At 54.6% G+C, this 22,916-nt stretch overlaps 1 protein-coding gene, 1 long non-coding RNA gene and 1 pseudogene across 7 annotated transcripts in view; 1 reads left to right on the top strand and 2 right to left on the bottom strand.

Annotated features, from left to right (window-relative positions):
* Frmd4b (FERM domain containing 4B) overlaps nucleotides 1-22,916 on the top strand; it is a 179,659-nt gene that overhangs the window by 117,269 nt on the left and 39,474 nt on the right. For all 6 annotated transcript variants that reach the window (XM_078033627.1, XM_078033625.1, XM_078033624.1 and 3 more), the window contains 2 exons: nucleotides 14,910-14,966; nucleotides 15,815-15,837. In XM_078033627.1, the coding sequence (XP_077889753.1) occupies nucleotides 14,910-14,966; nucleotides 15,815-15,837 (80 nt within the window). The remainder of the gene's footprint in view (nucleotides 1-14,909; nucleotides 14,967-15,814; nucleotides 15,838-22,916) is intronic.
* Nucleotides 8,043-8,167, bottom strand: LOC120891926 (small nucleolar RNA SNORA2/SNORA34 family; annotated as a pseudogene).
* On the bottom strand, nucleotides 12,799-16,577 carry LOC144371198 (uncharacterized). Its single transcript, XR_013431400.1, has 2 exons — nucleotides 15,384-16,577; nucleotides 12,799-14,209 (listed from the first exon to the last, which is right to left on the bottom strand). It is a non-coding gene; the product is annotated as an uncharacterized LOC144371198 (long non-coding RNA).

Raw genomic sequence — 22,916 nt, 5'->3', positions numbered from 1 at the left:
CCCTGTTCGGCTGTCAGCTGTCTCTGGTACTTGGAATCGACGTGGAAAGTCAAGGGAGGCAAACGTTACGACCGTGTGGGAAACAGAGTCACCGCGAGGCTGAGCAGCCCTGTTGGTTGTCACAGCCCTCTCCCCCCGTTCTTGACCGGGGCTTGCCAGGTGTGCCCTTCATCAGCAGACGCGGCGGGAGTCTTCCTGAAACACGGGGGCAGCAGGCGGACTGCACAAGGTCCTTACAGACCTTCTGTCCTCTGCATCTGAGCGTGTGGATCCGGAGGCAGGTTGGGGGGCAGTTTGGCCGTTCCCCTCTTCTGCTCCCCCTGAAGGAATCCCGCTAGGGATGATTTTATGGACGTATGAAAAGATGTGCACAAAATACTCTGCAAAAGAGAAAGAAAAAAAGAACCTTCACATCATCGTTTCTAATAGTGGGACACTGGAAGCTGCTTAAATAGTCTTGAACACGGATTCAATAAATGGCGGATCACTCCCAGGAGAGGATATGAAAACGCATAGGCTGTCCTCCTCGGCCGATGCGCAGCCATGTCTAAATGATCATGTTGTTGCACTTGAAAAGAGCCGAGTTACAGAACGGCGAACCTGGAATGGTGGGTTCCGTGTCTTTATTTATTTATGTATTTCCAACGTACTCCTAGGAAAAACTAGAAAATGCACGGCGGAGTAGAAGTGATCTCAGAGAGAGAGATGTGGAGGAGCTTTTGCTGTCTGAGTCATGCTTTTCGACTGTCTTCCACCCGCAGTGCTGGGGAGGCCACCCGGGGCTGTCACATGCTGGGCAAGCGCTGTGCCGCTGAGCCGCACCCCCACCCGCTTTTCAGTGTCTTCAACAGGAAGCCTGAGTTAGTTTTAAATCAGAAAAAGACAAAGATAATCAGGGTGTTCATTAAACGTCACCTTTCCAAATGTGTGTCAGGACATGCGGACGGACGTGGGTGGGAGTGTCGTTCAGTGGTAGGGCGCTCGCCTAGCACACGGAGGCCGGGGGCCTGTCCACTACGGCAGAAGGAAAAAATGCAGAAAAGCACAGGGAATCCAGGAAGGGCCGTGACCCAGGACGAGAGCCCGCGTCACACTACGGGAACACACTTCTTTCTGTTGAGCCTGCTTCCTGGTTGAGTTGGGGTGGTTTGGCTTTTAACTTCTGACCATTTCAGCTACCCTGACCCGACCTCGGCCTCTCTTCCTCCTACACCCTGTGTGCCCTGGTGGTGTGGAGCCTTGGAAATTCACGTCCTCCTGTCCCTGGATGGTCACCAGCCCCCGCGAGGGCAGGCCCCAGGTTCCCTGAGACTGGACTCCTTGGCCTCTGGTGTCAGGCGAAGGGTTGCTGAGTGGGTGACCGACCCCGTGAGTGGCGAGGAGTGGACGCACAGATGGAGGGCAGTGGGGAGCCAGCAGAACTGGGGCTGGGGAGGGGCTCCCTGGGTGGGAGAGCGCTCGCCTCGCATGCTCGGGGCCCGGGCTCCGTCCCCAGCACCACACCCTCACACACACACAAACCCCAACAAGACAGATTCAGAGAAACTCAGCGCCTCGGCCTCCCTTGCTCCCCATCGCAGACAGCCCCCAAAACTGCAGGAGGCTGTGTGATGTGGGGAGCCTGGATCCAACAAGTCACCTGACCCCAACCTGGATGTCATCGTGTTAAGCCTGTCTCATCACCATGAGGAGGGGACGGTGGCACTGCCTGCCTCCAGGGATGAGTTAACACATGTGCAAAGGTTCAGAACAGTGTCTGGCCCGGTTGTTGTGCTGTTGTCACTACTGTGGTCCCCCTTTATGCACAGGGGAGGTTTCGGCATCTCCAGCAGATGCCTGAAGCCAAGGACAGATCCAGCCTTGTGTACCCCATGTTTTCTCCTGTTCGTACAAAACTGTGATCAAGTTCAGTTTATCAGTTAGGCCCAGTAAGAGATTGACACTAGTAACAAATAATGAAACAGTACAGTTGTAAAATGTGCCGAAATGAAAGTCATGTGACCGCGACACGCATGTGTGTCTATCTCTTTCTCTTCCAATCCGATACCAGGAACCTCTACTAAGTACACACTGGTGGGCAGCCTATACAGCATGGATACACTGGACAGGAACGACTCGTGTCCAAATGACTCATCATGCTGCTCAGAACGGCCCACAGTTTAAAACATGTGAACTATCTCTGGGATCTTCCATTTAACATTTTTGGACTCTGATTGATCCCAGGTGCCTGAAACCATGGATAGGGAGCCCTCAGATGAGAGGAAATGACCCTTAACAGGACGTGTCCACCCCAGCTCACCTCTGCAGCGTCTCCCCACACTCGCCCAGTGCTCCCTCCAAAATGACCTGGTGTGCCAGGCTGGCTCCGCGTCTTGAACCTGCTTGTCCCTTGCCGAGAGTCCGGCTCTGCTCTCTGTCCTTGCCCCCTGCTGAGGGTCTCCCAGCCCCTTCTTTTCCTTCTCACACTCCTCCACTCATCCCACCCCTTATGCAATTCTGTCCTTTCTCTGCCTCCCACCACCCTTTCCTGCAGGGGCCAGACCTCCCAGCACCCAGAGCACCCTTTGAATACGTCCCGCTGTGTTGGATCATTCCTTCAAGCGCCTGCATTGGCCTCGTGTTTTGTTTCAATACATTTTAATTGACACATAGTGTGACATTTCAGTACCTGCATGCTGTGAGGACCAGACCAGGTTAAGTGCTCAGCTGTCACCAAAGCCACTTCTGTGTGCTGGGGACACTTGACATCCTCCCCACTAGTCATTTTGAAATAGTCCATGAATTGTCCTCAGCCGTGGTCATGGTACTGTGTGAGGGCAGTTGAGGTCATTCCCGATGCCCACCTGCCCTCCTGGACCACTCACATCTCTCTCCCTGCCCACCCCGCCACTCTTCTGGGCTCTGGTGACCGCCGTTCTGCTCTCGACTTCATTAATTTTTGACACTCAGGTTCGTCTTTATCTCCCTGTGCTGGCCCAGAGCCTGGCACACACGATAGGCCCTCGGCGAATACCGGTCAAGAGATGCGTGGCTTCCACTAGCAACGAAACGGATCGGAGTTTGCAAGATGGGCTTGCGGCAAGATCAAGCCAAACTGAAAACCCACTTTGAGTAACCACCATTGAAATCAGTCATTTTCAGCTTTCGGTCTTATTTTATTCTCACTGCCTAAGACGGAACGGCTGTTTCTAAACTCGATTTTCCAGAATTGAGGTTGTACTTGTCACCTTGAAATTTAATACACTGAACCTATCAGAATACCTTGTGAGCGCTGCGTGATCCGATGGCAGAGTGCAGCAGGGTTGGCCGGCAGCCCCGCCTCCCTCTGCACTTCTTTTAGGCACCTTTTGGAGACATTTAGGAGAATCCCTGAAAACTCAGCTGCAAAGTTAGGCTGACCCCCTTCTCAGCGCTAAGATTGAAGCTTTTCTTTTCTTAGAATTCCAAGGAAATAAGCCATCGGCTTTTGATTGCCTCTGGGGTGGGGGGCACTGGGCATGTACCCAGGGGATCCCGCTAATCTTCAAGTCTCATTTTAGACAGGTCTTCTAAAAGGCCCTCCCACTCCAGCCATCCAGCCAAATGTGACCGACTGGCTTTCCCCTTCTTTTAAGAGCTAAAATGAGCACGCAGACAGCCATGGGCAGGGGCAGGGGAGATGGAGAAATGAATCAACCAAAAGTCAGTAGCCAGCTCCTGACAAATCAAAATGTGCAGCTTCACAAACTAGAGACATCGGGATAATCGGCTACAGTTCCAGATACCTGTTCACAGCAAAGGGACTTTCTTTTATTTTTGTTTTTCTTCTTCTTTCTTGGTACGAGGGATTGAACCCCGGACGATTAACCCCTGAGCCCCCTCCCCAGCCCATTTTATATTTTATTTAGAGACAGGGTCTCACTGAGTTGCTTAGGGCCTCACTGCTGCTGAGGCTGGCTGTGAGCTTGCCATCCTCCTGCCTCAGCCTCTCAAGCTACTGGGATTACAGCAGGCACCACAGCGCCTGGCACTAGGAGACTTTCTTAAAGTTCACACTCATGGCGAGTGCTGTGACTGTCCCTTTTTATAGTGCTCGAAGACAGAGGACTTAGCTCAACTCAACCTAGAAGAACATGAAGCTAACAGCACAATGGTGCATGCCAGTGAGTCCATCGACCCTGGAGGCTGAGGCAGGAGGATCCCAAGTTCAAGGTGAACTTCAGCAACTTGGCCAGACCCTGTCTCAAGATAATAGAAAGAGCTGGGGATATAACTCCCAGATAAAATGCCCCGGGTTCAATCACTAGAACTGAAACACACACACACACACACACACACACACACAGAGAACATGAAGGAAATTCCTCTGTCACGGTTCCTCACTCTCAGCAGCATATCCACGGCTCTGCAAACATAGCTGCACTAAAATATGCTCAGCCCATCCCATCACCTGGCTGAGCCCTAGCGTGTGAGATTTGGAGAGTGTTTGCACGTGTGAGCTTGTATGTATATGTGTGTGCTCGTGTGTGTGTATGTTGATCCTCAGCGTATTTCAAGATTCCGAAATAATTTTAAGAATCAGTAGCAGAAGTAGCATTCTGCAGGCTGTGAGTTTGCGTGCAGATGTGTGAACCGGCCTTCTCGTGATACGCCGTCGTCCCAAGACCGGCGTTTGCGAGACCAAGTCACTGCACTAGACCTCAGAGCGGATTTGAAGGCCAGCCAGGCCACCAGGAACAAAGCATCTCACTCTGTATTTAAAAGGGCTGCTGAAAGTTCTGCAGTGAGTGTTTCACCTGCCCTGGGTCGTGTGGTCTTCCCTGGGTACTTTCCTGACATTGAGCTGGTATGTGTGGATGGCGGACACCAGCTAGAGGCCACCGCCTGCCCTCGTGGGAACTGCAGCTTGCACCGTGGTGGCTTTTCAGATCTGCTGTCCTCAGTCCCATGTCCTCAGAGCCTGGGCAGCTCTGCTGTGGCCTGGCCTCTGCCCAGAGGGTGCAGGGAGACAGAATTGTTCCCCTTTTCACTGATTAAAGACTGAAGCCCAGCAGCAAAAAAACAAACAAACAACAAAAAAAGCCCACAGTGACCTGAAGGAGGACAAGGAGACTGCCCTCCAGCTGTCGCCAGCCAGAGCGGATTTGCCAGGAACGAATTCTTTGTTCACTGGTCTGTCCCCAGCACCAGGAGACGCGTAAATATTTGCTGAACGCATTGAGAAGGGCTTCTGCGTCTCCAGACCTGAATTTCTAAGCAGCGTGGTTGAACATGGAGTATCCTGAGATACTGCAGCCGGCGCTCATATTACGGGGACACCACTCTCTCAGGAATGAGCTCTAAGAATTGTGTCAGAGCTCAACTGGGGCCAGAAATACAGTCATGTGAAAATACTAGGATGCATGCTGGAGAGAGGAGGAGGCAGATGGCCCATTCAGATGAAAATATGAAATCTTTCAGTCTTGGAACTTGTGGATTATCGACGGATGAAAGAGTCTGTAGGATATTCTATAATTATTTTAGAAGTCAAGTTTTCTTTTGTACCTTTTCCGCTTCTGGAACTAGGAGGTCAATATCTGTGAGGACATATTTTTGTATTTTGAAAGAAACATGGCCAAGAAACTTCCCAAACCAGACTTACCGCCACCCACTCTGTCCCTGTCCATCCATCCGTCTGTTCCCTGCCCATCTGTCACCCGTTTTCCTAAGCCCGACTGGAAGCAGACGTCCTTTGCCTTTCCACGGTGCTCCCCCGTGGAAGACATTTGAAGGGCTGTCTTTCTGTTTTTCGGAAAGAAGAAATTAAATTCCAGGCTTCCGTGTCATAATCAACGAGGCCTAAGAGACACGGGGATCCTGAGAAATGAGAATTGACCCGTTGAATAGGCCAAAATGGCACCCGTCAGGTCTACCAAGGACACTCTGGGCTAGGAAGAAGCCAGCAGTTCTGGGTGGTGGCCACTAGCCAAGACTGTGCCCTCACTGGGGAGACAGACAACAGAGGAGGGGACGGGAGCCCCAGCTGCCCGTTCACAGGGGGCGGACTTGCCTGCCCTAAGCTTGGCCTCCGTGCCCACGTGGCAGAACAAGAACATCGCTTCCTCACGGGCTGCCCCTGGGTTCAGTGAGTGATACGTGCTCTCAGAACAGATCTAAGCGCTAATGAAGGGTCTCTTGCTTTTGTTGCTATTGATGATATTTCCCCAAGTCCCCAGAGGACGGTTGTAAACGTGCTCTTCTGATAGAAGTACTTGAGCCAACCCCACCACGAGGGTGGCGTAAAGACCGCTGCAGAAACAAGAAGTAATGAAAGGAAGCCCCAATCAGAGGTGCCTGTTAGTCCTGAACTGAAAGGACCCTGTGTGTCCACACGCAGGACACAGGCATGGACGCCCTGCGGGACCCGAGGCCAAGGCCCAATGCCAGCACTGTGACGGCATCTGGCTTTGCCCGGATCCGTCCTTTCTCCCTCTCATCGCGCCTGATGACCTCGTAAGCACCTTGCACTTTGTCTTTCATGACTGGTTCTCCGGCAGAACCCTCTGATCCCCGTGAACGGTGCAGGGTGGGTCGGCAATGGGAGCCCATCACCACAGCCTGCCGCGCCTGCCATCTAGCCGTCTGGGCTGGGCACCGAGCTGAGAGCCGGCTTCTGGGCGTGGCTTGATCGTGGCTGTCATCACCAGCGTAGGCATCAGACGTGGGTGCCCGGGCACCTTGGTGCTTTTTAGCAGGCCTGGCCTATTTAGGCTCCTGCGCCTGCCTGGGTGAGACGTGGCCGCAGACCCTCACACCTCTGTTTCCAGGGGAGCCTCATAAATGTCCGTGCCCTGGCTTTGGAAAGTGCCGGCACGGGGGTTTATCATGAGGGTCCAGACGCTGGCAGGGTGGCGGAGCCCATCTCTGACATTTGACCGTGTGAGGTTCCTTCTGCCTGGGTTGACGGGGAAGGAGGGAGCTTCCTGGCAGGAATGGAGGAAAAGAGGACTAGCCGGCCCCTGGGGGACCTGCAGCACCTCCTGGTAGGATGTCGTCATCAAAGGCTTAGCTAAGCTGGGCGCGGTGGCCACGACCATCACCCCGGTGCCTAGGGAGGCTGAGGCAGGAGGATCACAAGTTTGAGGCCAGCCTGGGCAACTTAGAGAGACCTGTCTCCAAATAAAATAGAGACATGGCTGAGGGTGGAGCTCAGTGGTAGAGTAGCCCTGGGTTCCGTTCCCAGTACTGCAAGGAAAAAGAGAGAAAAAGGCTGAGTTTCTTTAAAAAGTATATATAGATCAAGTCATTTAAAAATAAGCAGCCTCTGAGTGCCTCTGAGGTGTCAGGCGCTCCGTAGGCGCAGGGCGAGTGGCCCTGGGTGACACATTGGTTCCGAGCTCCCGAGGCTGGGCGGTGGTCCACGACTGTGTCTGTGTGGTGTGCTCCCTTATCTGCATGCCGATAGCCCCTGCTCTAATAGCTTCTGTGGCCTTCCCCTTCCCTGACCTGGGGTCCAGCCCAGGGTCTCGGGTTGCATTTAGCCGTCACGACCTTCAGGGACAGGGGAGTCCTCCCTTGGCCCTCACTGCACTGGTATATTGAAGGGTCTGGGCCAAAGGACTCGCAGAAGGAGAGAGGGGCTGCCAGTCTGTGGAGTGGGCTACGGTGTTGTGTGGGACGCGTCTCGGGACCACCTGGGACCCTGGTGGAGAACGAAGCCCCACCCCACCCTGTCCTGTCCCCCTCCTGTGAGCTCAGCCTCTGTCCCCTCCACGTGCTTCTGCACCAGGTTTGAGAACCGCGGGTCAAACCATGTCCTGGCCCCGGGGCTGCCTCTGTGCCCGGGTGTCCTCAGGGGGCCAGGAAGCATGCGTGGGGTCAGCTGGGCAGCAGGACTTCCCTCCGCATCAGACCCTGGTTCCTTTCCTCCCACCCCCCAGTCGTTCTTTTGGTTGAAAAACTTAAAACAAACCTTTTTGGTAATAGATTTAAGAGCATCATGATTCTAAGTGGGGATCCAGAGAACAGGACTGTCTGGATGACTGTGGAATCCCCGCACTCACCCACATCTACCGCTCACAACCCGATGTTTCTTTCTGATGAATTGACCATGGGGTTTCCAAAGTTCTGAAATGGGCAACCGGCCACGGAAAGACGTTTCTGCAGGCGTTTGCTTAAAACCAACAGCTTCAGCTTTGATCGAGGCCAATCTGTTCCCTCTTGTCGAGCAGGTGCGTGGACTGGACACGGAGGCCATCCCACCGTCCCCTTTCCTGGCCGTCTTGGGCCCGACCATCTTGGCCCCTGAAGGTGACCTGGCCAAGCATGGAACTTGCCTGATTCCATCACCTTCAACATTTTTTTAAGGAAATAAGTAACTTTCCTTTCTCCTCCATCCCCGGCCTTTAAAATCATTGTTCAGTGATCAGCATGAACTCGTGGGTTCATTTTTACCTGACGTTTTATAATTGATTCCTGTCGTTCGATTCTTTTCCTCCTTCCCCATTTCCTGGGGGGTGCATGACAGTCGCCTATACTGATGGGACCTGTTGTTCCATTTTCGTGCGTGCACGCGGTACACCCATACAGCCCTCCCCCTCTCGTCCCCCTGCCCCACCCCACCCCACTCCTTTCCTCTACTGGTTTTGACGCTCAGATTGCTCCCACCCAGGCCAGTGGGGGCCCCTTTAAGTGGATGCCGTGACAGTGGCTTGTCCCTATCACTTTTGAGCACCTCCTTATTTTGTGACCAACCAGTCAAGTCCCGACTCTCCTTTGGCGCCTTAGATTCCTTTAGGGGAGGATGGTCTCTGGAGACGAACATGCAATTTCTTTTTAGATTAGTTGGCACTGCATCCCAGGAACAAAGCTCTGGACCATCTATCCACCCAAAAATAAAAGTACCTTGCACACCCGGGGCCCGAGCTGGACCTGGGCCAGGGTGGCCGCTCGCCCCTCGCTCTCGTTCCCACGCCGGTGTGTTCCTCGGTGCTGTTCTCCCACAGCCAAGCCCTGATGCCGATGCCCGTGCTCCCAGTTCCCTCTCCCTCTCCCTCTCGGGTCAAGTGTCTGAGAAGCGGTCCGGCCGGATGGTTTGGTATGTGAGGCTCCTGGCTTTGGATCACACCCACCAAAACACAGGCACTTCTTAAAACACAGGCTCTTGTTTGTTTTTCTTGCAATACTGTTTGCTTTTTCGCAGAATCTTTTTTTGTTTTTGTTCTCAAAAGCCCATGAGGTGTGCGGTGGATGGTATCACTTCTGTGTTACATTTGTATCCAGTGCAGCCTGAGTCTCTGGCTTTCTGACACCTGATACCTTTTTGTGCACCATGTTTCAAGTTGGCATTTCCAGAGTTGCATTGTATGCTCCCCCTCCCTGTATCCTCAGGACTCAAAAGACTGCAGGATTTTTGTTTTACTTAGTGTTGAAAATCAAGGCAAATTAACTGTACTGGGAATCAAAACCACCAGGAGCATCCCTTTAAGAAAAGAAAGCTGTCAGCATCCACCAGCTGAATACTTCATTCCTCCTTCACTTGATATTCTACATGTGATCAAGCACCTCTGTGTTTTGTCAGGAGACCCAGCTGTGGCCAAAATGCCTCCAGATTCACACCCTCATGACTGTTACGAGTGGGCAGGTAACAGCAGGTGGAGCAGCAGACAATAAAGGAAAGACACAAGTTGTATAACGTGTTGGACATAAGTAGAGGCACCAAACAGTGGTGCAGGTTGCTCACTGCCCAACTCCAAGCCCAGCGGTGCTAAGGATGGAGTTATCATGAACTAAAAGGGAAGAAGGGCCCCGGTGCCATCAGGAGTTCCGTGTGTTTCTTAACCTCATGTTGAAGTGAAATGTACATCGTGAGGGTTGCCGAGCATGCAGCTCAGGGGCCTTCAGAAGCAGAACAGCACTTCAGTGTACCCAGCGTGGATCTCGAGGGAAAGACATCGTTGGTGCCTGGAAGCCCCTCGCATGTTCTCCTGCAGCCGTTGACCCCGACTACCATGCCCCTCACCAGCAGTTACCAGCGCTGGCAGACTCAGCCCGCCTGTGCCGGGAGTCACACCATCTGTGTCTTTTCATGCCTGGCGTCTGGCTCAGGCTGCCGTGAGACTCTCCCTTCTGCTGTGCGAGGTTGCTGGGGAACATTCACTTCCCTGCCGCGTCCCGGCCCACGGTGCCCCGTGCCCGTCTGCTCACCCAGCCACGGGCGTGTGGGTTGCTTGCAGCGATTGCCTGCTTTAGTGGCTCTGCCACACAGGTCCTCGTGGGCACAGGCACGCCTGTCTGGGAGGTCCACACCTAGGAGCAGGATTGCTGAGCCGTAGGCACAGGTATGTTAAGTTTTGGTAGAGCCTGCCAAAAAGGTGGCCCCAAACCAATTTATAGTCCCCAACAGTGTCCCCAGCAGGGAGCACAGTTGACATGTGTTAAGGAAAACATCTCTGCCGAGCAGCGCCGTCAGACCCACCTCGTGCAAAGAACTGCACCAGAATATTATTTGGAGACGATTTTACCTTGTCCACAGAAAGTGGAAATGAACTAGCTGGGCATGGGGGTGCACTCCTGGTGTGGCAGTGACTGTGGAGGCTGCGGCAGGAGGATCACAAGTTCAAGGCCAACCTCAGCAACTTGGCTCAAAATAGAAAAAAAAAAAAATATATATATATATATATATAAGACTGGGGATATGGCTCCGTGGAGGAATGCCCCTGGGTTCAATCTAAGTACAAGAAAGAAAAAGAAAAGGGAAACAACTTGTCTAACGCTTACTCCACTGTTATCTTTATCGAAGAAATTAAACGCAACGTCATATGCTAAAAATAATAATAATCCCACAGAATGAGAACAACAGAAAAATAATAGAATAAAAAAGAGGCCCTTTATCAAGGACGATATTGTAAAGTCCTGAGTGTTCTTGCTGCTGTAGGTGTCTGCTCTCTCCAGGTCTCTGTGGTCTCGGTTAAGCACGTTCAGCACGGGCGTGCTGTGGTCCCAGTCACCCTCTCTGGATGGAAAACTTGACAAGATCATTCTAAAATTTATTTGAAAATAAGTGAAAGGAGTGTCAGATATTCATATGGAAGGTTAAAGGACTTGTCCTATTAGACATTAAGATGAACAGTGGACAAATGTCAGGGAATCACATGAAACTTGAGCCGAGTCGTCATCTGGAGAGAGATTGACAGTTCTGCGTCAGAGTTCAGAGCCACCTCGCCAGCAGCACTGCAGAAAATAGCGCCCAAGACTTTGCCAGGCCCGTGGTGAGTGCCCTACATCTGTCACCGTGCAGTCCACCTTATCGCCTCCCATTCTGCACACGAGGGACAGACTCTGGAAAGACGGCCTGCCCCAAGGCCCCACAGCGTCCTCCGGTGGAGAGGACACGTCTGTGTCCTTCGTGGATTTTACCGTGTGCTTCATGGATTTTACTTGTGATGACTGACATGGATGGGAAGGGGCAGAGTTGGCCCTCGTAGCTGACCGGTGTGGCCGCAGGGCTGCAGGTGGGAGGGCCATGGCATGGCCAGCCTTCCCGGGGCTTAGTGGTCCCAGGGAACAGGAGACCGTGAAGGAGGAGGCTTCCGTTGCCCAGGAAGGCCACCTGGAGGGTGGTGGGCAGCTTGCCCCTGTCAGGCCACATGCTCCTGCAGCAGAGTGACCTTGGGAAGGCTCAGTGCATGTCAGGCAGCTGTGTCCACTCACTCAGTGCTCCCTGACCGTGTCTGTGCCTCGCCTGGGTGCTGGGTCATGGAAACTCACGGGGGATCCTAGACAGCACCCGGCCTCCATCCTTGTCCAGTTTGGCATTTCAACCAGACTCTTAACTGTCCCCATCCAGCCGTGGTAGAGCGTCCCTGGGCTCAAGCCCTAGTACTGGGGACAAAGAAAGACATGCACAGAGAGCTGTCCCCAGTGCTGGTGGCTGAATCCGTGGTGCAGCTGGGCTGGCCGAGCGGCCACAGCGGGTCTTGAGCCGTCTCCGCTCGCCGTGGTGCCTTCAGCTGGCCACGTGACTCACCTCCCTGGGTCCTTTGTCAACCGTGACCGTCATGGAAACCCACTGAAGGATCTCGTTTCCCTTCGCTCCGAGGAGACGCTGCCCTCGGTGTTGGCTTGCCCGGGACCTATAAGGTTACCTCCGTCACCACGGCTGGAGGTGAAAGATCTCCCCTGTCCTGGCAGGTCTGCCGTCCCAAGTCACCCCCAGGCAGGGGCTTCCTGAGCACTTTAAAGTCTTAGTTAAATTGCTCCCAACCAGGGCTGCCCAGGTCCTCGCACATTGCCTTCTTCTTGATGGTCACCAAGGACCAGTCAAGCGACGCTGGCGATGGGTGTCAGGACTTGGAATGTGTGGCCTGGACGTCCAGGCAGGGTCATAACAGATGGTGAGGCCAGACTGAGGACCACGAAGACGGGGGATTGGCCAAACCACGCTTTCTCTTCTCTTCCCGGAACAAGGACTGGAGAGGCCACCCTCCTCCCCCTGCCCACCCTCGCGCCCTGCCCACGCTCCTCCCCCTGCACCAGGCTGCCCGGGCCTCCTGAGTAGGTGGGGAAGCCGCCCACGAGCTGGGTGTCCGCCTCCTGTGCCTCTGGAGCTGTCTGAGCCTGGTACCTTCCACGTTTGGCTCCCTGTTTCAGCTTTAAATAGTTAACGACCCTTCCAAGGTGGACAGAGGTTTGGCAGCCTCCGAGGAGTATCTGCCTCAGAACTTTTTGTCTGTCTGATGAGCTAGATGGTGTCTAGACGGCACCTCTAAGGCCCGGAGAGGGCCCAGGGGTCCCAGGCGCAAAGCAGTGGGCAGTCCCTTTCAATTTATTAGATTCCTCTTCAGTTTTTTTAACACCCCGACGATGCACTTTTTCTTGTCTCTCAGACATTCAGGCAGATGAGGCCTGAGCTTTGGGTTCCAGCCTCGTTTTGAGTCCCCTTCTCAGCCGCCGCCTTCTTCAGAAGGAATCGGACCTCTCTCCACTTCTACCTCGTCAGCACCCTCCTCACCTGCTGGATCAGCCACTCCTTGTCTTTCACAGACTAGAAAACCCGCCGTCTCTGGCTTGAAAGGTAGAGGGCCATCGGTCCTGGGATCGATCGATCGATCGATCGTCTGGCTTCTCTTTGATTCTGTGATCTGTTTCTAGGGATTATAGGTGGCTTTGAATTCCAAGGCTGAGGCTCTGTCAGCTTTTGAAGAACTTTGAAACGCATCTCCTGCCTCCTGGCTTGGGAAGGCAGGCCTCCGGGTGGAGGGAAGTTCATTGGTTCTCATTTTGTAAACCGAGGGAAACGCGAGTAACGGCCACTCTTGCCGCTGTGGGGCCTGCTGGGGGTTCTTGTCTGATTCAGTGGTTCTTATAGGAAGTTTCACTAGTTTGCTGGGTGGACATCCTCAGCACATCACTTGGAGCCCTGAGCATGGATCGCCCGACCTCTGCTCCCCCACCGCCCGATTATTCCCAGGGGTGACCTGGGATAACTAGCGGAAATTCCCACTCAGATCCAACAGGTAGGGGGAAGGGAGCAGGAGAGCAAGGCCACACGGGCCCCCGGTTCCACCCACGTTGCTGAGCACTACACATTTTCAATACCTAGTAAACCCGGCTTAGGCAAAGAGGGGCCTGGGGCTGTGTGTGCATGTGCTAAATGTGGTTTTGTGCTTAAAAGCCCACATACCACCCCAAACCGGGGATGGAACCCAGGGACCCCCTACCACTGAGCTACCTTTCTTACTTTTGATTTTGAGACAGGATCTCACTAAGTTGCCCAGACAGACCTTGACTTTGCAATTCTCCTGCCTCAGCTTCCTGAGTAGCTGGGATCACAGGGGTGCACCAGCACACACCTGGCCGGAAAAGACCTTTAAAACACAAGTCCCTCTCTGCCAGTTCATTGCTGCAATCTTACAGGATGCGGTGATTCTAGGAAACATGTTGCAACCTTTAAAGATACAGATAAAGGTAGATCTGTTATTCCTAGAGAAAACATTCTTTCAGACACGCTTAGATACGCCCAAGCTCCTGGGGCTGGGGGGGGGACACTTGTTACCCATGGCCCAGAATTTCAGTCATCTTGGGGTTCTTGAAGTATGAAAAAATAAAAAGATGAAGCCCGGCAGAGTGGCCACCCGGTCCGTCATCCCTGGAGCTGGGTGCGGTAGCCACACTTGTGATCCCAGTGACTCCAGAGGCCCAGGCACAAGGATCCCAGGTTCGAGGCCGATCTGAGCAGTTTAGCAAGACCCTGTTTCAAAATTAAAAATAAATAAATAAAAAAGATCTCGGGACATAGCTCAGTGGTAAAGCAACCCCTGGATGAAATCCTCAAAAATAAATAGAATAAAATGATGGGGAAAATGACAGAGTTCATCAAACTTCAATATAATGCAACCGAGTTTTTAGTCTCCCCCGCATCTGCTGTAGGTGATCTTTAAGCATTTCCCTTTTACCCAGGAGGGATCCGATATCAACTCGCTAACGTGCCCCTGAGGCAGAACTGAGTCCATGCTTTAGTACTTTTGCATTGTGTGTATATTTACTGAAATGATCATGCTGTGACAGAAAGGGAGAAAACACACCTCAGGAGAACCCACCGCGAACAACCTGGGAAAATCTGCAGAGCTTAAAAGTGAGTCTGCAGAGATTTTAAAAAAACAAACAAACTATTCATTTACAAGTGTCGTGGATTTCCATCCTCAAAACCATTGTTTCTTCCCAACTACTGCTGTTAACTAAATTCCCTGCAGCTAGTAAAAACACAGGGAGCCTCCCGCTTCCCGCCAGTGTCCTTGCACCCCGCCTGCCTCCCCGGCCTGCTGGGGATGGTGTGCTCCGCCTGGGGTCCCGGGCTGGAGGTGCCCAGCTGTGACAGCCTCCCCAGCCGCACAGCACTCCCTCCACCCGGGGTGGCCTCTGCTCACTGATGCTCCCTCTTGGACCCACAGGGGCAGATCGAAGTGGACAGCGAGACCCTCTTCAAGTTAGCAGCCCTGGTTTTGCAGGTAAGAATGACGGCCGCCCGCTGCCAGCTGCGTGAACTGCCTGCAGCTCGGGAACTTTAGCACGGGGCCAGGGTCCAGTGGCTCTTTCATCCCGTTAGTCTTTTGCCAATGAAAACTGTGAGCTGGGGCCTCGTGCATTACAAGAGCTTGCATGAGCTGTGGTGCGGTTCTGTGCATCTCAGCGGAAAATAAAGAGGAAGCCGCTCTGCTGGAAGAGAGTTCTGAGCTGCTGGGACCTGGGCGGCAGCAGCTGTGGGAACAGCTGCCATCTCCATCTAAATTTGGTAACTTTGGCACATTTTCTTGTGGCCCTGTAAAAGAGCCCTTTAATTCTTAAAGGCAGTTGCTGAAAAGCAAAGGCTTGTTTACGGCTGGCTTAAAAAGTTCAGAGAAAACAAAGAGCACCCGTGGATTTACCTGTGCGAGAGGCTTGCCGGTCTCACCCCTGGATGTGTGCCTTGGCCGCGAGGAGACCTTAGGAAGGAGAAATAACTGTGGGCTTCCTCCTGCGTACTTGTCCCTTCTGCTCAGAACGAGGGGTCTCCTGGACGCTGGCTGGTGTCCTTATCAGTGCCGCCTTCTTTCTGGGGCCATGAGGAAAGGGTTCCGTGTGTACCTTCTTCTACACGGAACTCGGGGGGCTTTATGGGAAAATGACCAAGAGCAAATCATCCCTGTAGCTTAAAATACACACTGATGGGGGCTGGGGTTGAGGCTCAGCGGGAGAGCGCTTGCCTAGCAGGCGCGAGACCCTGGGTTCCATCCTCAGCACCACAAAGGTATTGTGTCCAGCTAAAAAATAAATGTTAAAAAAAATACGCATTGATGGTCTCTGTTCTTTTTTCCAGGAAGCCAAGGGAGACTACACCAGGTAAGGACCTCTGCTGCTCTTCCCTGTGAACCAGCCTCCGGGTACGCGTTATTTTAAATAACAATGGATGCCAAATCAAAAGCAGGCCTGAGGCCAGACGGGGCCCTCTGTCCCTCCTCCTTTCTTTTTGTGAATGAGTCTGACAGTGGAGGGTGGGTTTTAATGAGACGCTCTCCAGATCTCTGTTTCCTGTCAACCCTTAAGAGACAAGGCCCCGTAGCCTGTGCTGTGCTTTTCTTTTTTTTTTTTAATTTATAACGATCCTGTGTAACGAACGTACCGGAGTGCGTCAGCTGCGTGGTGAGGAGATTAATGGGGGCTTTCTTCTGCAGCTGCCCCGGGCCTCCTCCGCAGTCCGCTGACCTGACAGCTGTATTGTGCTCTGGTTGTAGCCGCCTAACCGGCCAGGCTTCCCAGGGTTTGTGTGGGAGTCCCCTCCCTACCTGCCCTGCTCTGTCGCTCCTCTTGCAGTGTTGGAGGCCGGGTAGGAAGGGTTAAAGTGGAGGCAGGCCTCTGGGCCAGTGACCACTGAAAGCCTGGCCTCCCGGGGAGGTTAGTGTTCCACTCTGGTAAACTTTACCCAAGGATTATTTACAAATCGCCTCCTACTCCTTCCCAGCTGAGCCTTGAACAATGTGCTCCTGAAGTCACTGAGCAGCACCCCACGCAGGCCCCTTCCCTGTGCACTCAATAGTGGAGTCACGTTCCCCAACACACCCTGTGTGTGTGTGTGTGTGTGTGTGTGTGTGTGTGTAACTTTTTTACTTTAAGAAATGCTTTGAGCCGGGCACCGTGTCACATAATCCCAGCGACTCCAAGCAGGGGGATCCCAAGTCGGACTCCAGCCTACAGCAACGCAGTGAGACCCTGCCTCAAAATAAAATCCTAAAAGGGCCAGGTGTGTAGCCCAGTGGTAAAGTGTCCCCAAGTTAAGTCCCTACTGTCACCAGAGAAAGGAAAAGGAAAAGAAAGAAATCCTTTCAAAATAACCGTGAAAATCAGGCACCAATTTTCTGTAAAAGGGAAACCCAGCGGTAAAGTCCCTGAAGATCTGCCAGAGGAAAAAGAGGAAGAAGGAGCAGTCCCGGGTGGGCTGCCTGTCCCCACCGGCCTCCTCCCTGGGGGCCGCTTTCCCAGGAGTGTGTGGCCAGCCCTCTAAGGACACTTTGGAGACTGGTGGGTCTGAAGGAGCCTTCATAGGAGGCAGAGGAGGCAGAGGAGGCCGGGGACCCTCCCTGACTAATCTTAGAGGCCGGGGACCCTCCCTGACTGACCCAGATGACTAGGTTCCCACTTCCAACTGAGCCAGTTAATTGTGGCCAAGCCCAGTCCATCTCCAGCCGGTTCTGGTCATTTGCTGAGGCCCTGAGGCTGAAGGAGTCTCAGACTCCTCTGAAGCCGTCCGCAGAGCGTGGAGCTGGGTCTTAGCAAATGAGCACATCACCCTGTCGGAGCCATGTGTCCTTCCTGCGCCTCAGCCTCCCGTCTGCAAATTGGGGTTAATCCACCTGGTGACTTTAGCCAGGCGCGGTGGCACACTCCTGAAATCCCAGGGTCTCTGGAGGCCGAGGCAGGAGGATTGTGAACTTGAGGCCAGCCCGGGCAACGTAGTGAGGCCCTGTCTCAAAATAAAAATTTAAAAAGACTGGGGATGCATCTCGGGGGGCGAGGGCCCTGGGTTTCATCCCCAGTGCTGGGAAACAAACCCAGATACCGACTTCTTCTTCGCGGGGTGTTTAGGGAGATGAGTGAGCTGGAAGAACTTTGTAAGTCACGGATTGTTTCACAAACATGAAACACGCCGCCAATCAGGGCGAGAGATGTGGTTCTGAAGTGTGACCGTTTGTCCTCAGTCTTGCAGTGGATCAGAACTTGGGCTCATTGCCGACACCTCCTGCCTCCCCCGACCCCCATCTCCTCCTGGATTGAAGGGAGAAGTTGTATTTTTCCTCCCAATTTCTGTTATAAAAGTGATTTAAGAAAATGAGCCATTTTTTCCTTAAATCAGAGAATTGGGCAAAATAGAATACGGTTGGTCAATGTGACGTTGGTCAGAGCAGGGACTTGAGGGGCCAGCCAGTCACCCCTGGGGACTCCTGAACAAGCTACCTGCCCCTCCGGCTTCCTCTCTGTGAGGGGCACTTAGGGTACCCGCCCCGCAGCCTTGCTCTCAGGACTGTGAAGCGCTTAGAACAGTCCCCACAGCGGTCCCCAGAGTGTCCCATGGGCTTGGTGGGCGGGATTTGCACTCACCGGGGTGTGACCGTGTGAGTTGCTGCCCACCTTTTGCTCATGCACAGGAGGCCGTGTTGGTTTGTGTATTTGGTACCCTCGTGGCTCAGTGAGCTCAGTGAGTTTTCTTACCTAAAGTCTCAGGTAGGAACCTGCAAACCCTTGAGGGAGGGGGAGGGCTGACCTGGAATGTGTGTGTCCTGACGTCCTAAGGTGGGGAGGGGTGGGCCGTGTGAGGTGCCTTCCTCCTGAGCTGGAGCTGGCTGCATCCAGCCCCCCACCACACCCCCGGGGCCATCCAGGCGTACCTCCTGTTGGCCTGCACCTGCACGTTGAGAGCTGTGCTCTTAGTTCACAACTCCACTGTGTCATCTCGTGGAGGTGTGAACGCCACCAGAATATGTCCCCAAACGCCTTCATAGGCAGGGGCAAGGTGGTTTTTTTTGATTCAAACAATGTTAGAAGCCAGGTACCATGGTGGCCCATGCCTGTCACCTTAGTGACCTGGGAGGCTGAACCAGGAGGATCACAAGTTTGAGGCCGGCCGGCCTCAGCAACATAGCAAGGACATCAGCCACCTAGCGAGGCCCTGTGTCTAGATAAGATAGAGAAAGGGCTGGGGAAGTGGCTCCGTGGTTAAGCGCCCCTGGGTTCAATCCCCAGTGACAAAAATAAATTAAAAGTGAACTAAGACGGTGAATAAACCCCTCGTTCCCGAGGCAGCGCTGGCCTGCTCCTTGTGACCGTTCCTCCTCCTCAGGTCTGGCGTTTCCCTGCCGTCTCCCCTGGACTATGTCCCCTGCTCTGAGTTCTAAGGGTCCCCCCGCCGGCCTGAGCTCACCCCTGTCCTCTGCCTCCCTCCGAGCCTGGCTCTCAGCCTGCCTTCTGTGGACCTGTGTGAACGTCTGTGTGTGCACCGAGAGCCTCCTTGCCCTGTGCCACTTTGTCCTCGTGTCCTTGCTCTGAGCATGTCTACTGTTTTACTGAGCCTTGAACCAGGGGTGCTCTTCCAGGAGCCAGGTCCCCGGCCCTTTGACTGGATTCTGAGACATTCTCACTAAGTCGGCCTCTACTTCGGACCCTCCTGCTTCGGCCTCCCGAGTCACCGGGATGACAGGCCTGCACCACGCACCGGCCTAGCATGGCCTAGCTGCCCTTCGAGGCCGCATCCCTCTGCTCCTGTTTTGCTCCCTGGGTGTTTCCTTCAGAGTATCTTAGGTGGACATCACCATAACTGGGAGCCGTGGCCTCTGTGAGTCAGTTAACAGAGCGGAGTGAGGACTCTTCCATCTTCTTTAAATAACTGAGGTCTGGGTCTCCCAGTCGGCCCGGGCCCTCCAGAGATAACACGCTGCTCCGCTGACAGGACGCAGGCAAACACAGAATTCCTCAACGCTGACGGGCAAGGAGGCCAGGCCTTATCGCCGAGCCGCAGCCGTGGAGAGTGGCCAAAGCCCGGGGTTCTGTCTGCCTCGTTAAGATCCTGGGCGTCCTCAATAACCGCTTCCGTGGGGTGCTCCTGTTTATGGGAGAAAGCGGTGGCCACGGGTGCGTTACCGTCGCCCTTCCAAGGGGAAGGGGACATCCCCAGTTTGCAGCTGGGTCATAAAAAGGAGCAGGTCCCCTGGGACAGGGCCCTTGAGATGCTCTGAGTTGAGGAAAACCAGTCACAGCCTGCGAGGAGTCTGCCCCAGTCCCTCCCCTCCGGAGCACGCACAGGTATAAAATGTCCTTATTCCCTTCCGGCTGCAGCTCCAGGGCCGAGGTGCTGGGCTCAGTCCTCACGGGAATGGGGAGGTGTTGGGGGTGGGAGCTCTGGGGTCAGACCCAGGCCCGGCCGGCTGCAGTGGATGACAGGGAGGGTTAGCTGTCCCCCCTCGGGCACAGTTACTGTGGTGACAGTTGTGGCCCTGGCAACAGCCCAGGAAGAGAGGTACCACCACCTACCGCGTTTTGCAGGTGGGAAACGTGAGCTTTGGAGCCCTCAGAAGCCTGCCGTCCTGGCCACTGGCTGGAGAGTGGCCACCAGCCCTGCTGCCATGAGGAACCCCGGGTGGTAAAGGTCTGTCCATCTAAGACCCCGGAAGTGACAGCCAGGAACGGGGACTGAGCCCACGCGAGCCTTGTTACTGCAGACTAGTGGCTGGCTGGTTTCTGGCTGCGTGTCCTGGGCTGCAGGCAGGTGGGGGCCTCTTTGCACCTCGGGCTCCTTATCTGCACCTTAGGAATAGTTAGAAGTAGCCCCTGGCTCTGTGGGGTGCAGCTGAAGACCCTGTGAGTTCACCGAGTGCAGGGCAGGGCCATCACCCCACCTGACGGGTGTCTCCTAAGAAGCACAAAGGTTTTCGTTTATTTGTTTGTTTATCTTTAAATTTTCTGTGAGGATGGAGCTGAAGGTCTGGGTCTGGGGGGACAGGGGAACCCCAGCCTGGCTGGGTGCACACACCTGAGCCTGGACCGGAGCTTCTGTTGTGGGCATGAAAGGGGAACCCTCCCCGACTTTGCAGGAAGTAGCCAGCCGTGGGGAGGGGGCCGCATCCCCGCCTGCTCACCCTGCCAGGAGAAGGGCCTACGCTCTGGAAACAGCTGAGTGGATTTAAGGTGTGATCCAGAAATGTTTAGGTGGGGCGGGGAGGGTTCCAGCAATGGGAAGACCCTGCGGCCAGGGGAGGTGTGGTCAGGGGTGGTGCGGCCCCAGGCTGCGCTGCGGCTCCTCCCCGCCGCTCCACTATCTCCCCTTCCCCCTCCTGCGGGGCCCGGAGACGTCTCCAGGTCTAACGCCGGTCGGATCCACCCGCAGCTCCCAGCCGGCTTCGGTGAGTCTCGGGACCCCCAGGGCCGGGTTCCCCGTCTGTGAACGCAGCAGGGTGCGTTCCGTAAGCTCCCCCCGCTGCCCGAGCGGCTGGAGCTGCTGTCTTTGAAATTTGGTCTGGATGGGCGGAGGATGAGGAGGGTGCTCTGTTTGTAGACCCGTTTTTCTAAATTAGCTGAGATAATCCGGAGTGGCCTTGGCTGTCGGGTGACGGTGACTGGTGGTCCCCGCTCCTCGGGGCTGCTCTCCCCGAGCAGGGAGCGCTCACAGGGTGGAGCTCCTACCTTGAGCTTCTGGTCAGTGTGGAAGGCTGCCCGATGGACCCCTGTGTGGGTTGGGGGGTTTCGTGCAGTGCTGGGCTTCAGAAGAGTCTGGACCCCCCATTTTCAGATGCTGCTGCCAATAACTGCCGTCTGCTCTGGTTGTGGAGTACATTTTAAAATCCCCTCAGTGCTGGCGGTGAAACCCAGGGGGGCGCTACCGCAGAGGAGCCACATCCCCAGCTCTGTTTTTGCTCTGAGACGGGGTCTAATTGCTGAGGCTGGCTTAGATCCTCCTGCCGCGGCCTCCCGGGTCTCCGGGAATCTCGGGCCTGGCCACGGAGCCTGGTGAAAACTGTCGTTTTAAAGGTGGACCAGAGCTTTGCCCCTAGAGCCCAGCTACGTGCCGCTGGATGCGGACTTGGTCAGGGAAGATACCGCTGGAAGCCTTGTTAGCGCTCCGGAGTCTTTGGGCAGTTAATCCAGTTTGAGTTAATCCCGTTTGATCTGGTTGAAAGGCAGCCTGTCTTCACCCCAGTCGCACACATTCTCCTGGAGTTAGTCAGAGGCCGGCACAACAGGACCCTCGGAGTCCTCCAGCGAAGCCGAGGGTCTTGCTCTGCCCCCTCTCAGGGGACCCAGGAGGGGGTGGCCCTGTGGTCACAGCAGGGTTCAGAGTCACGGCTGCCTCTTCCTCAATGCAGAGTCTAAGTGACTTCGTCTCTGGAAGCCGTAGTCACATCCCAGGAAGAGGAATGCGGACCTGGAGAAGCCCAAGGCCCTGTGCAGAGAGGTGTGGCCAGTCTCTGCCACCTCGAAACCCACAGAGACCTCCTGGGGGTGGGTGACAGCCTCAGGTCACCCAGAGTGTCCTAAACCCACTTGTGGCTCCCCACCCACCCAAACAGCTGGGCTTAGCCTCCCTGATGACTCTCCATCTTTGATGGTGGCTTCCTGGCTCCGTCTTGGAATTCTGTTTGTGTCACGTGCACCCCGATGGCAGTGGCTCCCACACCTTTGTTAGAACACGCTGCTGGGCCCCCCCCTCGGCACCTGACTCCGTGGGTCTGGGGGTTCTGGTGCGTTCTCCCCGGTGCTAGCTGGCGGAGGGTGGGCGCGTCCTGATGAACCCTTGTCGGTTCATAGCGTAAGTCAGAGGGCGTGAATCCAGCTCTCCTGCCCAACCTGCCGCTCAGCAGCTGACCCACTGCCAGGGGCTCAGGTGACATGTCCCCATCCCTGGAAAAGAGCACAACCCACAGTGGGGTTTCTGCTGAATGGGTCTCGCTTTTACGCCACATCACCCTGAAAAACTGTTAAGTCGCCAGGTGCCGTGGCCCACACCTGTAACCTCAGGGGAGGCTGAGGCAGGAGGATCTCAAGGTCAGTGCCAGCCTCTGCGAGACTTTCTCCAAATAAAACATAAAAAGGCCTGGGGATATAGCTCAGTGGCACAGCAACCCCTGGGTGAGACCCCGGTGCCAAAGACTTTTAAAAAATGCAAGTTGAGCCAACAAAAGGTGAACCATCGGCGGTCAGAGACTGCACGGCTTTGGTCAGTGACACTCGTGCTTCTAGTAGTAACCGAGATCCTCTTAATAATTGCACGTTTGGGCCAGTTGTCACCCTTAAATACAGGGTCCCACTCAGCTTAGAAGGTGGCACTTCTCGCCCCTGTTCACGGGACATTAAATATGCTTCCCTGGCTGTCAGGGTCCTCAGCCCTGTCCACTCCTTCGTGGTGGTGGAAACCCTGGGCAGGTCGGCACGGTCCT

This window comes from Ictidomys tridecemlineatus, chromosome 16 (assembly GCF_052094955.1).
Source record: "Ictidomys tridecemlineatus isolate mIctTri1 chromosome 16, mIctTri1.hap1, whole genome shotgun sequence".
Classification (NCBI taxonomy): domain Eukaryota; kingdom Metazoa; phylum Chordata; class Mammalia; order Rodentia; family Sciuridae; genus Ictidomys; species Ictidomys tridecemlineatus.
Note: the sequence above shows the minus strand (reverse complement) of the source record. Positions and strands in the feature narration are given on the sequence as shown.